Here is an 18,042-nt window from a genome sequence, read left to right as displayed (position 1 = left end):
CCCCTCACTGACAAAAAAGGTATGGTGTTGGGGACTGACTAGACTGTTACAAATATCATCTACAGAACCAGCCACACTGACCGATGACATAAACAAGAAGTATCAAAGGAAGAAAAAAAATGTGTTTAACTACAAATTGACTTGACCTGTTTACATATTCTCAATATTTTCACCAAAGGCAGTAGTGTTAGCATTACCCAGATGAGGAAGTATGTGTCACAACAAACGATGAAATCACCTTAGTTGACCTGATAAGCAACATCCAATCACACACACAAACTATTTATCCTGTACCCACTTCAAGCACAAGTGAGTGGTTATCATTATATTGTTATTTGATCCCGTCATGGGTCTACATGTACACCAAGCACTTGAGAATAATAGGGGAGGGACAATTATGACTTTTCAGGTGGGTCTATTTCCATCCAGTAAAGATATACTCAACTGAGACTATGCCATTAGCCAAGCAACCCAACCAGCAGATATAATTACAAATCTGTACCTCAAGATTAGTTAGAATAGAATGCACGCCACATATTGAGTGCATTTCTAAGAAAAACAAAACAAAACAAAACAAAATCACCACAGCCACTCTTTAACTCCTTGTGTGCCACTATAAGCAAAGTCCCAAAGCTGGCATCCATGGGTAGTTGATAACTGTCTGGCATAATTTGTGACAATCCAAAAAACAGGAGACTTTCAACACAAAAACACCAAGGAAATTTAACTGACTGACAGGAGAAAGATGTAAATGAACTGCCATATATGGCATATTTACTTCAATCTGACAAGATATGGCAGAGGCAGGAATGGGGACCTGCAGCTGCTTGCTACATTTTCACAAAATTCTAGACACATGTATTAAGATTTCTTCTTTTTTTTTTTTCTTTTGGAGAAATATCAAGTCTTGGTGTGGTGAAAGAAACCCTCTGGAAAAAATGGACACAGTTCTGACTGCTTAAGCACCAGCCCCAGGTTATGGCACTATTGGTAAATAACTTCATCACTTTCCCAGCGACTGTAGGTTTGAATAAGCATAAAATGTGTAAATCTAACCACCGGAGGCAAGCCTAGTTTTATAAACATGTCACGACGATCCCCATGTTTGAACAGCACTCTCATTCAAGTTTATTTAAAATTATAACATTTAAAACATCTGTTAAATATGCAGGTTGTACTAGCATATAGTTACACACAAAAAAAGCATGGCACCTTCTATTTCCACGTATCAAAATATCTTGCATAGTGCAACAAGAATGAACAAAGGAAAAAGCACAAAAACTGATTTACACTCAGCAGACACACAGTGAATACTGCCCTCGTGTGGTTACCAAGGTTAATAACACTGAAATACAAACTGTCTGCACAGTATGACAGACAGCCAAAAGAAGAATGCTTCTTGCACTTCAATGACTGTTTACTGAGCACTCAGAAAACAAAAACTAACAATACTGAGGTTCAAATGAAAATCAGGATTATTAAATATGCATGATACTGCCTACCAGTCTGCAAAGACACTGACGTCTTCCTCATTTTGGTGCTCAGGACAAACATCAGCTATCCAGAGAGTAAATAAATATACCTGTAATCTCACAATCATTTTGCAATGCAAATAAGTGCCAACAATATTAAATGTACTCAGCTTTACCTCGGACACAAGAATGCTACTGCAGAAAAAAATGAATGTCCAAGTTTAATACAACCTGGTCAATCACCACTATGGATGAATCAGTCTCCAACCATTTTTTTTTTTTTTTTTTTTTTTTTTTTTTGGGGGGGGGGGGGTGTTTGGTTTGGTTTGGTTTTGCTTAGAAGAGTACATCACTTCTTTGGAAATTTGCTTTTTGACTTGAGAAGGGGGGGGGGGAGAGAAATCTGAAGCTACAGCAGCATTTAACACATTCTAGTGAAAACTGGCTGACTACACAGATACAAGTAGTGGAAGGAAGAACTGAGAGGCATGATAACGCAAGACAATGCTAAACAACTGACTTTCAAACTGTGGTACAACAGCAACAACAACTGAAGTCGGGGAGGGGGTGGGGGGGGGGGGGGCTTCACACTTGCAGCTCAAAACAAGTGGATATAGAAGAGGAAGGACCACACTTAACAAAGACGATGGATTTACGATTTCTGCTGCTTGCCATGGTGTTGCTATATACGTATTAAACCAGAATGTCTTTTCTTGCATCAACAAACAAAAATGTGCAGTATCTTGTGTGACGATGAATTCAGCAACTGTCCTGTCCAATAAATAATATAGAAGTGGACACACATATTTTGATTTTGATTTTAATAGCAGGCTTTTATACAAGTGGGATAGGTAGAAATTAAGAGAATTCCCAGTGCTTGATTTCATCACACCACTGCTGGACATATGCCCCTGTTTGGTGAGCTACAAAACATGATTAAACTAAGTACACAAGTAGAAAACATTGAATCGGCTCAACGAAAAGCACAAACTGCCACAACAGCGTGCACATACCCGACTCACCTTAACACATTACAGCGCCCTCTACGACATTCATACAGACAATCATGACACAGAGTTATATATGTGAATGATCATTTACATCGTAACAAGCTGAATAGCATACTTAAATATATAAATATGTACAGGATCATGGATAACATACACACTCCGTCTCATCTAATAGTTCTCTTGGCATTCTACTCAACGAAAAATTCAAGTTCACTCTATTTCTCCTTTTTTTTTTGTATAAATAGGCAGAAATAATAAAATATATAGAGTATTTTCATATTCTCTTTTTATGTTCTTTGTTTCTTTCTTGGGTGTTTGGCAAGGGCAATGGTGTACACAATTATGTGTCTTGATACCATCTGAGTGAAAAGGGGGTGAAAAATGCACCCAAAACTATCTGGCTCATTTCAGCCATTAATCTGACTAATACCAGAGGACAGAGGATGCCACATCACAAGCAGTTTGTCCAGCAGGACCAGGCATGAGAAGAGGAAAAGAGAACCAGGAGGAGAAGGGAGTGGTAACCAAGCAACCAACAGGCTATCACCTCATCACTATCTTCTCTATAGAACAGGGAGCAGGCAGTATGCCTCCTACAGACAATCATCATTGCTCTACATTCTATTTTTTCTCTCCTGCAACTGCACTATTCATAGGTTTCTGGAAATGACACAATCTGTCTGTAAGCCTCCTCCACTGTACAGACACATGATGAGACTTCATATCAATTTCTGTTGGCTTGCATGATTTTTTTTGTATTAGAAAAATGTTAGTTACTCGTCACAGACCAGACAAATCAGTCATCAGAGCAGGGGAAATTTATTAGTAAGTGAATATATACAATCTGTATATGATTAGGAGTTAGACTGCATCCATGGCACCTATTAACATCTTCTTCAATCGAATGAGGATTTGCGTGTGTCTCCTGAGCATTTCAACTTTTCCGATGACATACACTACAGAGTAACTAAATAATTATCTCTCTATATCTTTTGGCATCAAAAATAAATCTGATACATTTGTCAAATCTTCTGTCTCTTTGGAGCCAAGGATGCAAAGAGGGTGCAATCATTTATACCAGGATGATGGACTGGACATGGAGATGTATTGAAGTGTAAAAATCAAACTAAAATTCTGATTCAACTGATTGCATGTCAAAGGTTACTGCTCTGTCTAATACAGACTGTTACAGACTAACTTGCTTGCTTGCCCTGGGCAAATATGACTCCCTGCTGGGCAAGCCAAATGAATGGGTACATGCCTTCTAAGAGTATTTGGCCCTCATCCAAATGCCTGAAATACACACCACTCCAGTGAGTTTGCACTTGATTCTCTTTTAAAGTTTGAGAATGGACCCACAATTACGCTCTTGGGCCATGCTGACTATTGCAATTCTCATATTATAAAGCATTGTGGAACATAATTTGCACACTATAAAAGAAGAGAACATATGATAAATTTGGTTTTGCAAGTTCATGCCATGGATGGACTTCATCTGAGATGGGTTTCCTTCATGTGATCGACATTTTTTGTGCCAACTTGTTATGTGCAGCACTGACCGTCTAATCTGCCTCCATATAATGACTACTGGTACTCTGCGTCCCTGATATTCATTGAGAATTACGCATCAGCAGTGTGCTTCTCCCTGGTGGAAGACTGATGATCACCACACCAGGCCTCCATCCCTTCTTCATCTTCCTTGGTCCATCCACAACTTCACAGAAGCCACCTTACGTGGCTGCAGTCAGGAAGGCCAAGCATGGGGGGGGGGGGGGGGGTTCTACACACCCCCTCCAACCACTACCCCCATTGGGTAGATCTGAAATTCATCACACAAAATAAGCCTGAAAGTGCTTCTTACTAAAAGAAATGAAAATTTGTTGATGTGAAGTAAATTGGCAGCTTTTTTATCTGTACAAGAATAGTTCTTCACCTACCCCTTGGTTCTCCATTCCTCTCAATTTTTAAATTCTTGTTTGCCTTCTATCTTGTGAATTGTAGTCTTCTTCACACTACAAACATATTACTCTATCACAGGTAGATTCTACGTTTAACAAAATTGATGGCTAGAGTTCAGTCCGTTTTTCGTTTGTGTGTGTGTGTACTCTCTGAGATCAAAGATACTTGCTGGAAGATTGTAGTGTCTTGAACGATTGCATCAGTGGCTGCTTTCTTTCCTGGCTGCGATCAGATCTTACTGTTGACACTTTCAGATCGCTTCCCACTGCCTGTGATTTCTTTTGTGACGAGTCACTCCCAGCACTTCCATTCCATTCACTGTGAGGCAAAAAAAGCAGGAGGGGGGTCTGTTTTCCACTAGCTCTCGCGCAATCACTCTTTCTGGTTTGTTTGTTTGTTTGTTGGAGTTTTTCATATCACACACCGTCGCGTGAACAGTCCTCGAGTGCTGGCAGTTAATGGCTTAATGCCTTCAGTTTCTTTTATCTCCTCCTCCTCTCCCAACCTACTCTCACTGAATCCCTACAGTGAATAGTTCTGGCCTTTTGAGACGGGTCTGTCAATCTCGCTCTCAATTCTCACAATAGGTCAGAGTGTCTCTCCCTTTAATCGCTGTCACTCTCGCTGTCCTCGTAGCCGGTGAAGTCGATGGGCATGTGGAGCTTGTTGGAACGCTGGGCGTACTCGACGAGGGCAAAGTAGCAGAACTCGTACTGGTCTGGGGTCTGAATGCTGTAGGCCCGCTGGGCACGCATCAGTCGCACCGTGTTGCAGACGTCCACCGTTCCCACGTCCTCCAGCCGCGCCAGACTGATATCCAGGGTGCAGAATGTACCTGGAAGGAGAGATTCAACGGGTACAGATTCTCTCTCTGAAGACTACTTTCATCATGTGTGAAAAACACTGAGTGAAGGGCATAAGGATATGTACTTCTGAACTATTTTAACATCTTTTAATCCATTGAAGACAAGATGATTTTGCCATAACACACATTTCCCATAGACATCTGCCCCAGTATACTTGGGACTAGTCTTCAGCAGGTTAAACTACATTATTCAAAATACACAAACCTGTTTATATTTGAAAAGTGTTTCTTTTTTTAAAAGTCTCTTGGTCATCATTGCTCTCCATGTATTTCAATTCAGAGAAAATATTCAGTGAAAATTCCATGCCCTCACTTTATACTGAATGAAAACTCATATGCAATATTTTTACAGCAAAAGTATGCCACTTTGAAAAACAACAACAACAACAACAACTAAACTCACATTTCCACATTTTAAATAATTACATATTAACGACAAGACACACTGTGCAATACTTTTCACAAATTTAAAACAGAAAATCTCTTCATCTAAACAGCGACAGGATTCGCTGCTTCAGCAAACCCACCTGTTCGGCCTATACCAGCACTGCAGTGTACGACGATGGGAGGGCCTCCTTCATGCCCCGTCCACTCGTCCCCAAGCTCTTTGACCGCTGCCATCTGGTACTGCCGCACCTCCTCGCGGAACTCGAGCATGGCCAGGGCTGACCGCGGGGTGCCAAAGTCCGGCCAACTGGTGAACTGAAAGTGGGCTATTCTCCTATTCTCCCCAGTCTACAGCAGTGAGTAAATGGCCAAGGAGATTAAATTATCTTCAGTGAAAGGACATGGGTTACAAAACTTAAGAAGTCATTACTTTCTTGACATCGCACAGAACTACAAGGAGCCTTCTTTCATGTCATCAGATTGACCGCAAAAAATAAATCTTCAGAATGGAGAAAAAAAACCTGTTACTCCATCTCTTTCATGTCATGAAATATTCTGACATCAACATTCTGCTAAAACTTACATTTGTTGCTTTGCTTTGGAGCAGCTGGAGCATTGCTTTGAAGTGGCTGTAGCATATCTACGTGTTCAGTATTTTGTTTTTCTTTTGAAAGCTCACGTTTAGCTACACTGGCAGGGGGAAAAGATCTCAAAAAGGGTATCACACATTTTGTGTTCAGTCTCCAGTATTGTATCGATGGGACATCAAATCACACATCTATGCAGGGTTCACACACTGTAAACTTTAGTCATGATTCAGAGATGGTACGAAAGTAATGTCAAAAGGACTTTTTGGTTCTCAGCCATCAGATTCTGTGGAGGAGGGCCTATCTTCCTCTTCTGACTGGTCAAACATCAGCATGCCCCCGAGAATGTGCTCATTAAAAGCCGAGATATATGTGGGCTCGTTAGCTGATGCCTTGAGGACGAGATAATGAATGAAACAATGACAGGAATGACACCAAGGTGAGGACGGAGGAAGGAAGACGGGAAGGATGGGAGTATGACTCACAGCTTTGTTGTGGACGTTCAAAGTGGACATTGTGTAGTCTCGATTCTGGTCCACGTCTATGCAGGTCACTGTGATGTTACCGCACTCCGTGGGCACGCCAGTCTCCAGCGGCCAGTACTGGCCGCACTTGAGCCGCCCCCTCTCCATCGTCCTTGTTGTCATGACGATTGTCAGGACATGCTCCTCCCACACCATTCGCCAGAAGTCACTGAAAGTCTTTGGTAACGGTCCTATGGTGGAGAACCAAGAGTAACAGGGAACAGTTCAACTAGGGAGAAAAATCATATGGTAGCAAATCATATGGCACTCATGTGCCTCTTGGACACCTTTGACATCTTTTCACAAACAAAGTCTGCAAAAATGTATGGATTGCCTGCTTCGTGGGACTAAATTGCAGTTCCAGTTCAATTTCCATTTCATTTCGATTTATTTCACAGGACTAATATCCAATTCAATTCACAAAACATTCACACACAACACAGATAGTAAATAGTAAACTGGAGGAACTGTCCTTGACAAAATGAATACCTTGTGCAGCGATGAAGGCATTTTTCTGTTTGTAGCCGTCCATGTAGTTGGCATTGAGGTAATCTGAGTATGGGTCACCGTTGAGAGGAGGCAGTCTGACTCTGGAATGGTCGTAGCACAGGACATCTGCATAGCGGTTCTTGTACACATTCTGTCTATGTCTGGATTAAAAAGAAAGACAGAAAAGAAAAGTAGAACAGCATTGTAAGAATTGATTGGGTGCATGACAACATTTACTCACTTCTCCTCTTTCCTCACATTTCCAGAAAGATTTCAGATCGCACTTTCTTCTGTAAAAGATACGTACAAACTTATTCAAGACAATCTTTTTTTTCGACCACCCGAGTATGACGCAAACAGATGCTGTTCTAAAAAACATACCACTCTAAACTGAGGTAGCCTACTTCATTTCTGACTTAGATCCTGCCCAAAGCAACCCAGAGGATTGCCAAAGGCTTCACTGACATAACAAATCACTTCACAAGCACACTAGATGTCATCAAAAGAATTAAACTGAATGAGAAAGATGCACTAAGATGAGAGGTGCTGTCCTGTTGAGCATCAATACATGTCTAGTCTGGTGGCTTCCAGATGAGTGTAGAGTGTGGATCAGAATCTCTGTCACATGTTAAAAGACAACAAAATCTGTGCATGTACTATCTCCACTTGCCAACATCAATGACAACACAATGACCACAGACAGACAGACAGACAGAAAGAGACATACACATACATACATACACTAATACCAGAGTCCTTTGAGAACAAAATGCTACCATAAACCTCCCTTACACCTGTAGTTCAATCAAAGGTACCCTGTAAGACCTTTCACAGCGCATTTACATTTAAGATTTGAACACTTGACAACTCATCAACTGCCAACTCTGATACACCATGCAAGGATCAAGATTCAGAGAATGTAGGGAGGATATTGCCTTCCTGCTGAGCTGTGTGATGGCTGCCAGGGATGCTGGACTTTTCAATATCTACAGGCACCCCGTATGCCGACAAGCCTGCTTGCCTCTCTCTCGCCGCTAACGGTGAGAGTTTGCGGTTTGATCTCAAACCCTCCTGCAATCAGCAGGGGTGTCTGTCGTATTTTCGTCTGTCAGCGGGGCTCTGACGTGCGTGTGCTCCCCTCAGACAGCCACAAGTGCTAATCACGCGTGTCTAGGCTTACATGGAAGCGACTTTTGTCACACGTGGAGTCTGCTACGTCATCGGAACGGGAGAACGCAACTGGCAGACGCGGCGACCCTCGACAAGCCCTGATTGAGAGTGGCTGGCATCACACCCAACTGATTTGTGAGGAGGAAAAACATCACAGCCACCAAACTCGCTGCCAAGCTCCACGAGACGTGAACAACATTTCCTGACAACACAGTGTGAGAGTCATCATTCAATCTGCAGCTCACATTCCTTTCACGTTCAGAATCCCTAACCCTGTTTCAAGATTGACTCTGCACATGAACTCCATGACATTGCACCAATTATTTCTGCCACCGGAAAGTAATAATGATAAAACTATTCTCACAAGGCCTCAATCACATTCTGAAAGAAATCTCTATGCCCTTTCAGGATGAAAGTATAAAGTGCAAGAAAAGAGACAAAGCGTTTTAATATAACTGAAAAACATGACTGATACAGCAAAATGTAGAAGGGTAATGTATGGTGGAACATATCATTGTAAAATCAATGTGTTTTTTAATAGCATTTTTCTGAAAGAATTGATTGCTCCTGCACATTTGGTATAATCAGGGAGACCACTTCATAGCCCTGCTGCTGCCACTGCAACAGTTAGCGCTCCACAAAAATTGAGCGATTTTGGGAGATAAAACCAAGAGAGAATTGTACTATGAACAAAGATTTCTAACCACTGATCATTTTTGATTGAGTTCTTGGAGGTTATGTTGGGACAAGACATTGTAAGTACCTGAAATTTAATACAGGAATCTTCAATTTAGTCAGGTATTGTATTGGCAGCCAACATAATCCATAAATTAACCCGTTGAGGACGAGTCCCGAGTATACTCGGGCAGGTGTCTACGGGAAATGCGTGTTGTAGCAAACTCAAACCGTCCTCAACGGGTTAAGGACAGCAATACTCTGCATGCACACGTACATTATGTCACAATTTCACTGTGACAGAATACCAGCAATTCAATCACATCTACAACCTCAACAGTAACCATGAAATTGTAATTATTTTTTAATCATGTTTACTTTAGTTCTTCAAATATGTTGCCAAAAATATTTCTACCACCTGTTAAATTGGATGACATAGCATTGTGCAAAACAGGTGTGCATGCATTGTCTATTCAAGAATCTGAAATTGACAAGGCACACCACAGATCATGGAGGAATGTAATGTAATGGAAATTCAAGAGCACATTCATTGTTGACTGTCAACAAAAATAATTAAATGAAAAACAAAAACTGCATGACATTTTGAGCAGCAGCAGTGGCTTTGAGAAGAAAGATTGTTTTGACAGACTTTTGAAGCCCACCACCTGTGCATTTAGCTCATAAAAGCAACATACCATGAAACCACATTGTGGGGAAGAAAAAAAAAACAGAGACTGGTAGGAAAAAGAGCTGGAGCTGAGGGATCATTCTGCCTACAGCGAGCTATAATTAGACATCTCACATCTGTGCTATGCAATTATCTTACTCCCTTTTTTTCTGTCACAAAGCATTTGGCGGTCATTGGCCCCTTCAACAAAAACCACTCAGCGCAGCCGCTGTCGTTACTGTACCCACTATGCAATTAAAGTGGAAAGCCCCATGAAATTACTTGTGCATTATCTTCCAATCCAGAAAATATACCACTCCCTCACCAGGATGGGAATCATTTCATAAAGCTGATCACCATTGTAGTCATTTGTGTAGGATACACACACAAAAAAACCTACAAAAATATGAAGGGTGGGGGATTCAAGATAGGTTTTTTATTTTTCTTTCTGATGATAAGGTTTGAGCATTGATTCAAGCAGTTATCATACATTGTACAATAACCACTGAGTTCTCTTCTCAAGGCATAGAATACTTGAAATAACAGTTGAGTATGATAAGGGGATATGAGTCAATTGCTACATTAAATAATGTTATCATCAAGATTACCTCACTCCTAAGACGGTGGTTACTATTGCATAAATATCCCAACTATCTACATTAAACTTTTGTCTTTGTTAAAGGGAGAGGTAAGCCACTTAATAGTAATCCCCCCCCATTATACATATATATATATATATATTCCCCCCCCCCCCCCGATTGATCGTGACGACTGTTTCATGAGTCCTAAAGTAAATGTAGAGAAGAATGCCCCCTTTTTACAATGGGGGGGGGGGGGGAGAATAATGAATTGATGATATAACTTCACAAATATAATGTCATCGATGCCTCCTATCACGACTCTAGCAGGTGCATGTGGGTGCAAGACAGTAATGCTTCCACGAGGGTATGACACAACCGCTGGTGATTATGTTATTGCACTCTGCATTGGGTTTCTACCTGAATACATGGTACGCTGTGTCTTGTACTCTTCAATGCTGCCTGCTCTCCCTGTTGTAAACTCGTGAATATCTGTAGGACAATTTACATTTAAAATAATGATGTGTGGCTACTCTGTGAAATGTCCAAAGTGACACACAAGTGCCACTTCCACACACTGACTAAAATATTTGGAAGGGGGGGAGGGGGTTCAACAGGGCTCACTGCAGGGTCCTAAATATCCTGTTTTACTATTTATAGTCCGTGTATCACCAATCATAGAATTATCATATAATAGATATGACAGTTTGGGCCAAAGCAGTATTACTAGAACTTTTTTAATATATCTAATAGCGGTGTTGAAAGCATCGCTGTCACATTGTTTAATAGCATATAAACCAATATAAAGTATCCAGATATTATGTCCAACAACAACATCTTATTCTTTTAATACCCAGAAAAAAGTGAATATACTAAAACACATTTGTATGACCATCAACAATGTAAGAGATCAATTACATATGATCACCCTTCAAAGAAACAATGATAATGAAATCATATAAAATGAATATCTATATCTAAACTTAAAATAACAACAACAAAATTGTACCCACTCGCATTCCAATGCCCCATTGATCAAGAAAGGGAATCAATACATTTTTGTGGGAGTTCTATAACCCTCCAAAATACATATCAACTTTCATGTATGGAGCAGACGAGGAGTCTGAAGATTTTAAACTGGCTTGGTTGTTACAAACATAATGCTTTATAACCAACAGCAGCACAATTAACTTTATAGCTTCATTCAATTATCAATTGTTGGAATTTTTATTGGTGAAATATTTTTTTTTCTTGTGTGTATCAAACAATACTTTTCCTCACTCAATTCATAATCCTGGAAAACAGACTGTTCATGACCACAAAAACTTAAGCAGAAAAAAAGAAGAACATCCACAGCATGACCTTCAAGTGAAGAAAAAAATGCTGCTTCATCGTACAGACCTATGCCAAATTACCACCACTAATCTTGTATTTCAGAAGAAGTAAAAAGTTGGCATGGATTCATCAACACATAAAGTAAAAAGGAATGTCCGAGAACACAGCATTGTGCCCTTCAGTCACCCCACTGAGAGATCATGTGACGCACACACTGGCACGCATACATTTAATTGTATCCCATCCACAATATTAATCCTCTTCCTCAACAAAATAGACCACCGGTAAGGCTATATATGGGACTACATTGACTTAATATGCCATGTATTTAAAATGGCATGCCTGTCGCATGCTTTAACGACAGCACAGTCATGGCCTGAATTTGACGACAGCCAATTTCTGTTCAAACCAATTCATTTCTCTTCTCTCCATCAACAACTTTTTCGGACAGGTCTGCCAAGTCACCTGGTCGTATCAACGTAGGCCCAGCAAAGAATGGTAATTCCCTGGAAAAATTAAAAACAACACACAACAAACAAGAAGAGACACAGAAGAACAAACAGACTAGAAACACCCTTGTGTGATCTCCTGTGTGTTGGCTGAGTCAGTGCCACTGCCCGTGACTAAACCCTTGGCACACACCGGACTGATTACTTCATATCCCCTCCTCCGTGCCACATGCTGCTTGGGCGGAATGCAAGCTGTGATCTGGGATCTTCCTGCTACGAGGACAGCGTGCCATAATGCCTTCATCCTCCCTCCTTCTCTGTATCACACAGATACTTTCATAGCACCCAATGAGGATGAGTAAACACCACACACACCCACTGTCTGTATGCACAAAGCCCTCTCCCCCACCCCCTTTCCACTCTTCATAAATCCACACTAATGCATTGAACACAACCACTGCCATTCTAACGTTTTGTCAACATAGTAACAAAAATGCTCTATTTCCTCAACAAGAGATCCCCATCCTCCACAACGAAAGAAAACAAAACAGAAGTAACAGTCTGCTGGACAAGCTCAAGGAGCAAATCCCCCATGTGACAGATACAGTCATATCTGGAAGAAGTGCAGCATTCTTTGTGTTTTGTTTTCAGGAAATGACAGGCTTTTGATATTTAGAGACTTCCAGATGTTCTGGGGACATGGCTCGAGTAGAAAGAGAGAGAAATGGAGAACCCACACATCAATATCACGAGATGGCACAATTTATGAGATGTAAAATAAATTGAACCAGGCATTTGAACATGCTTTCTTGGCTCCATTCAACACTATATATCTGCTGTCTCCTTCTCTTTCTCTCTCTCTCTCTTCAGATGGGGGATTGGATGACATACAGTTTGCAGTAAATTAAGAAAAGAATGATATACAGACCTCCAAATCTTTCTGACTAAAAACTAGGGATGACTTGGCTCAAAAGTAAAGAAAGAAAGCGCAGTTCCCACAGGAGAGTGTAGCAACATTATTCAAAAAAACAAAATAGGAAACTCCTATTGAAACAACAGCTGGGGATGATCAAAATTCAGATTCTTTCCTCCCAACTCAGAATGGTTGAGAGGTCTGTGATATATAAATAATGTGTTGAGAAATCTACTAAGTTCTTGAATGTTGCACACAAATGACAAAATCATCTAAAGTGAACTTGAGGATGATCAACACAGGGAAGAGTTATTTTCACACAAAGATCGACAGAGGTAGACAAACCACCAGCACGGTAGACAAGCCACCAGCACCCTTGGCCGCGACCCAAAAGTGTACTTTTCCTGACTGGTTATGTGACATAAACAAACCAAACCCAAACAAACCACACCAAACCAAGACAAGCCAGCTGTGATATTTTTCCCATTTTCGTACATAACAAAGGGAGATGCCACCTTATACGGCTCTCTTCCATTTATGAGTAAGAATTTCTCACTGAGCTCTAGCAGCCTTTCCCAGGTTAGGGTTATTTACAGTTTGAGCTCTTAGAATAATAACAGCAGGCCTGGAAATGGTAGAGACCTGTTCCAGCTCTTCGTATTGGGGGGGGGGGGGGGGGGGGGGGTAGGTATTACCTGCTGTAAGTGAGATGCGTGCCTGCATTCATGATTATCACCCTTCACGGAAATCTATGCAGCAATCATTTACAGCACAATCTACAGCAATACCAAAAACAAGCATATTTTCCATACTCTTTTTCCCCCAAATACCACAACCTCCTCAAAAGTTAAAAAAGAAATTGCCTGGGCTTTCTTGTTGCGCTAGGAGAACCCTTTACCAAGAGATTGACAATTCACAACTACATTAGGCTACATTTGTAGGTCTCATCACTTTTAAATGTGTCATAAACACTAAGTATGTCTGCTTCACTTAAAAATAAAGTACCTAAAAATAAAGCATCTCACAAACTTTCTACACTCAGCTAAACCTCTAATTCCATCAGTAGGAAGAAGTATTTTGAAAAAAAAAAATGTACAAAATGTGAAGAATCTTTCTCCAGTCTTTGAACTAGTGACATTTTAGCAAGAAATTGATCGAGAGTGCTACACTCTGACATACAGTTTTGTAGGCCACACAGCCTCAGCAAAGGGGTAATTCTGGGACTTGCAAGCTATCGATGAATCTTGCACAAGAAGAAAACAGGAAAGGTGGTCAGAATGGGTTGACAACCCATTGTTCCATCCATCATTCTCCATGAGAGTTAGGAAGGTGCAGCTGAAGGCAACAATCAGTAGGGACGGGTAGAGCGGGGTAAGCAAAAGAGAGCAGGGGACGTGACCACAACAGATCAGGTGAGTCAGACTTACTCTGCTGCTGAAGGAGTTCAAAAGTTTGCTGGATTCCTCCTTTCCTCCTAATACACATCCCAGTCTGCCAACCCCTCCACCCCCCCCCCCCCCCCCCCGCAAACACACACACACACATTCACCCATCGTTCATTCGTCACAAGGCACTTGTGGTGTGCTTTTCCAAAGTAATCCTTCCTGATCCGACCCAAACACTTGGTCAATTTGATTGTCGAATCAACATCCCTACCCTGCTGCGCCATAAGCTAAATTGCTTCACACACCGAGTATTGAAGATTAACTGATAAAAGTGATATGACTCAATATACCAGTTCCTCATTGTGCCTGTCTCAGCTGACCTCACAACTGTTTTTTTTTTTAAAGGGATCATATAGTTTTGGTCGAGACCTAATTTTAGGTTTCCAACATTTTTTGGCGAGATAATGAGAAACCTCTCATTAAATATGAAAAAGCATGTAATTCCAAGAGGGATTAAACATTTATTTGATGAAAATTGGTTTTGAAATGGCTGAGATATCCAAAATAGAGCAATCCTAATAAAAGGTGGGACCCACCTTTTATTAGGATTGCTTTGTTTTACTTTGTTTTTGGATGTCTCAGCCATTTCAAATTAATTTTCATTAAATAAACGTTGAATTCCTCTAGAACGGTATGCTCTGTGTTATTTCATAAGTATTTTCTTGGTATGAAAGAAAGATATTATTCAGAGGGGTGAAGTTTCAGGTGTGAGTTTCTTCAATTTGTCTCCCTCTACAGTAGTTTCTTGGTATCTCGCAAAAAGTTAAAAGCCTAATCCACATCTCCATCAATACTATACTATCCCTTTCAACCTTGGATGAATTCTAGTCACAATTTTCCTCTGCAATAAATCTAAAAAGCAATGGAAATGATGTTGCACTATCCTCATGCTCTATAATCCTCTTAAAAATTTGTCCACCCTGTCACTACAATATTTGATGCTGCTGCATGCATTAAAGTGCAGATGATGTTGATACAAATTATTTAATCTTCACTCTATTTCTGAAGTGGCACTGAGCTCTTGTTGTAAATCTGTTCTATTCATAACTGAATAGCCAAATCAATCCTCCATGTGGCACAGCAAATACAAAACTGAAAACCCACACTTTGATAGAGTTTACTAAGCAATAAATTCAACAAAATTTTGTGTTTGCACACTTCTCATGAATATGACTTCCATTCAGATACTTAGCTTTTTATACATTATTTTAAATACTGTTGTCATTATTCAATCTCCTTGAATACTACTAAGCTCAATACATAAAACAGACCGCTTCAGATAACTATAAGGCTTGTTGGAACAAGTGATTTCCACCACCCATTCAAGCAATATGTTGCTATTTTCTTCTTTTGTGTTTTGCATATGTATGCTACCACTTATCTACTTGCAAATGCTGGCACTATACGTGTAGTACTTCCTATGACGCTTTCTGGCTAATATTTCGCATTTTCATCGTTACCAACCTGAAATCAAGTTATTACAGCATTATTTCACACATTTCTTACGCATTTGTGTGCATTTTTGAGCAAAATTGACAGTTTTGCAGGGATATGAAGACTGTGCTTTCCCTTTAATTTGTACCCAATTTTCCGTCACTCTTTCTATTTGGGCAGGAAGCCAGGGATCGATCCTCATGAATGGTAGTCTCACTGAAATCCCATCTTCCTACCCGTGTGTCTTTTATCCCCCCTGAAAAAAGCCTGATACCATTTCTCACATGATGCAGAGCACACGATGGATGGGAGAAGATTTGGATGCTTGATGCATCCTGTCACGGAAAGCTCCTTTTGAAATAACGTACGACAGGATCACAAGGTCATTGACACCATTTTTAGCTGCCGGCATGTTTGAAATAATAATCCCTGCACGGCTGCACTCCTAACAAGCAAGAAACCTTTAGAGCAAAAGAGCTGATGCATCTAACAAATATATTTCTGTTTACTGCCATTACGGAAAATTAATTACAATTTGAGCTTAGAGAGAAAAAAGGGGGAAAGGGGGGGGGGGACGGAAAGAGCTGCATGATGAGATACTGCCTAGTGATTTTCAGTCGTAGAAATCTCAGAACCGAGAGAGATTTCCCGCCTCTGACTCCAAACTTGATGCATCATCAGTGGTGAAGGGATGCACCACCTGCATGACTAATTTCCCCGTCTCCGGGAAGACACCCTACAGATTATCATCAGAGAGTCTGCATGTGTCACTGGCAGAGAGAGAAATCTGCAATCCTAGCAATTCACAAGCTGAAATGTGCATTATGGCAATATAATGACACCTTTTTGTAGACAATGAGGAGGTAGTCTCATCATCCCAGACCCTGATACTTACTTTGAGGCATGGAATGTGCCTGCTGGAGGCTCTGCCCGGATGGCTGCGTACTCCTTGTAGATACCACTCTGCCGCATGGTCAGGATGTAGGAGACCAGCGTCTCAATGTCCATTCCACTGTCCGTGGGCTGGTGGACCGACTCGGGGCTGATCATTGTCATATCTTGCCGGTTGGGCACAGGGGGCGGCGAGTCGTTGGGTCTGGGGCGGGGTGGCTTCGGTGGGGGTCCCTCCGGGATGCCGTCACTGTCGGCGTCGGCGCTGTTCCCTTTCTCGTGGACGATCTCTGTTTCGTGCTTCTCTTCAGCATCCTTTTGTCCTTTCTCCTCCTCTTCCTCCATGTCACTAAACCCACGGCCCTTCCTGGACATTGGGCCGTTAGCCCTGGAGTCTGTGATTAATTTACCATTACCCGTACCGTTGGCACTGTCACTACTGCTACCATTCGTCTTCATGTCCTCTATACTCCCATGGACCATGTCTGGGTGTGTTTCGCTTTGGCTCGATGACCGCAGGCTCTCCGTGCTACCCGTATTGTGTATATCCACTACAAATCCTTCTATGCTGTCTACCGGCGTGCCGAACCGCTCGGGAGGGACATAGAGTTCAACGGCCTTCTGGTTGGCCTCCTGTGCCTCTGGCGTGTCCACAAGAGCGTCGCTCAGATCTCGCGAGTTGCGGTTCTTGTCACTGTTCTGGTCCAAACACGAGTTCAGCCAGTCTAGGTGCCTTACCTCCGCAGTGCCACCGAGGTCTTTTGGTAACGAGGTAGGTGGCAGATAACGGCACAGTCTCTCAGCACTGACTAGGGTCATCTGAGAAAGGAAAGTGACAGAACAAAGAACACCATATTTCAAACATTCTTCTTTATTTGTCTTTACCACTCATATATCTCTGAAAATTATGGCAGATGCAAGCAGCCATACAGTATTTATCATTAACTGACTGTCATCCGAAATTCTGATTGAAATTACATTTGCATATCCAAGACAAAATCTGTGAATGCATCTTTAAACAATTTAGATTTATGATAGTTTAAATGTTTTTGCAAAAAATCAAAATAATGCAACACAATGACACCTACTAACATTCTTGGCGACTTCTTGGTGACACACAAAAAGTCCACAGTTAGATTACTTCCCAGCTAAGAGATATTCAGACATATGTTAAGATTGGTTTGTTTGCATT

General features: G+C 41.2%; 1 protein-coding gene across 1 annotated transcript in view; it reads right to left on the bottom strand.

Annotated features, from left to right (window-relative positions):
* Positions 1–3,179: 3,179 nt before the first annotated feature.
* Positions 3,180–18,042, bottom strand: part of LOC139736042 (tyrosine-protein phosphatase non-receptor type 9-like) — a 128,943-nt gene continuing 114,080 nt past the window's right edge. Inside the window, exons 6-10 of the mRNA XM_071646787.1 lie at positions 16,855–17,669; positions 7,294–7,454; positions 6,766–6,995; positions 5,834–6,041; positions 3,180–5,276 (exon numbers count right to left, since the gene is read on the bottom strand). Of these exons, the coding sequence (XP_071502888.1) occupies positions 5,047–5,276; positions 5,834–6,041; positions 6,766–6,995; positions 7,294–7,454; positions 16,855–17,669 (1,644 nt within the window). The 3' untranslated portion in view covers positions 3,180–5,046. The remainder of the gene's footprint in view (positions 5,277–5,833; positions 6,042–6,765; positions 6,996–7,293; positions 7,455–16,854; positions 17,670–18,042) is intronic.

This window comes from Diadema antillarum, unplaced genomic scaffold, assembly GCF_040938485.1.
Source record: "Diadema antillarum isolate AM-2024a unplaced genomic scaffold, OU_Dant_1.0 seq00000620_RagTag, whole genome shotgun sequence".
In the NCBI taxonomy this organism is placed as follows: domain Eukaryota; kingdom Metazoa; phylum Echinodermata; class Echinoidea; order Diadematoida; family Diadematidae; genus Diadema; species Diadema antillarum.
This window is presented reverse-complemented; position numbering and strand designations above follow the sequence as displayed.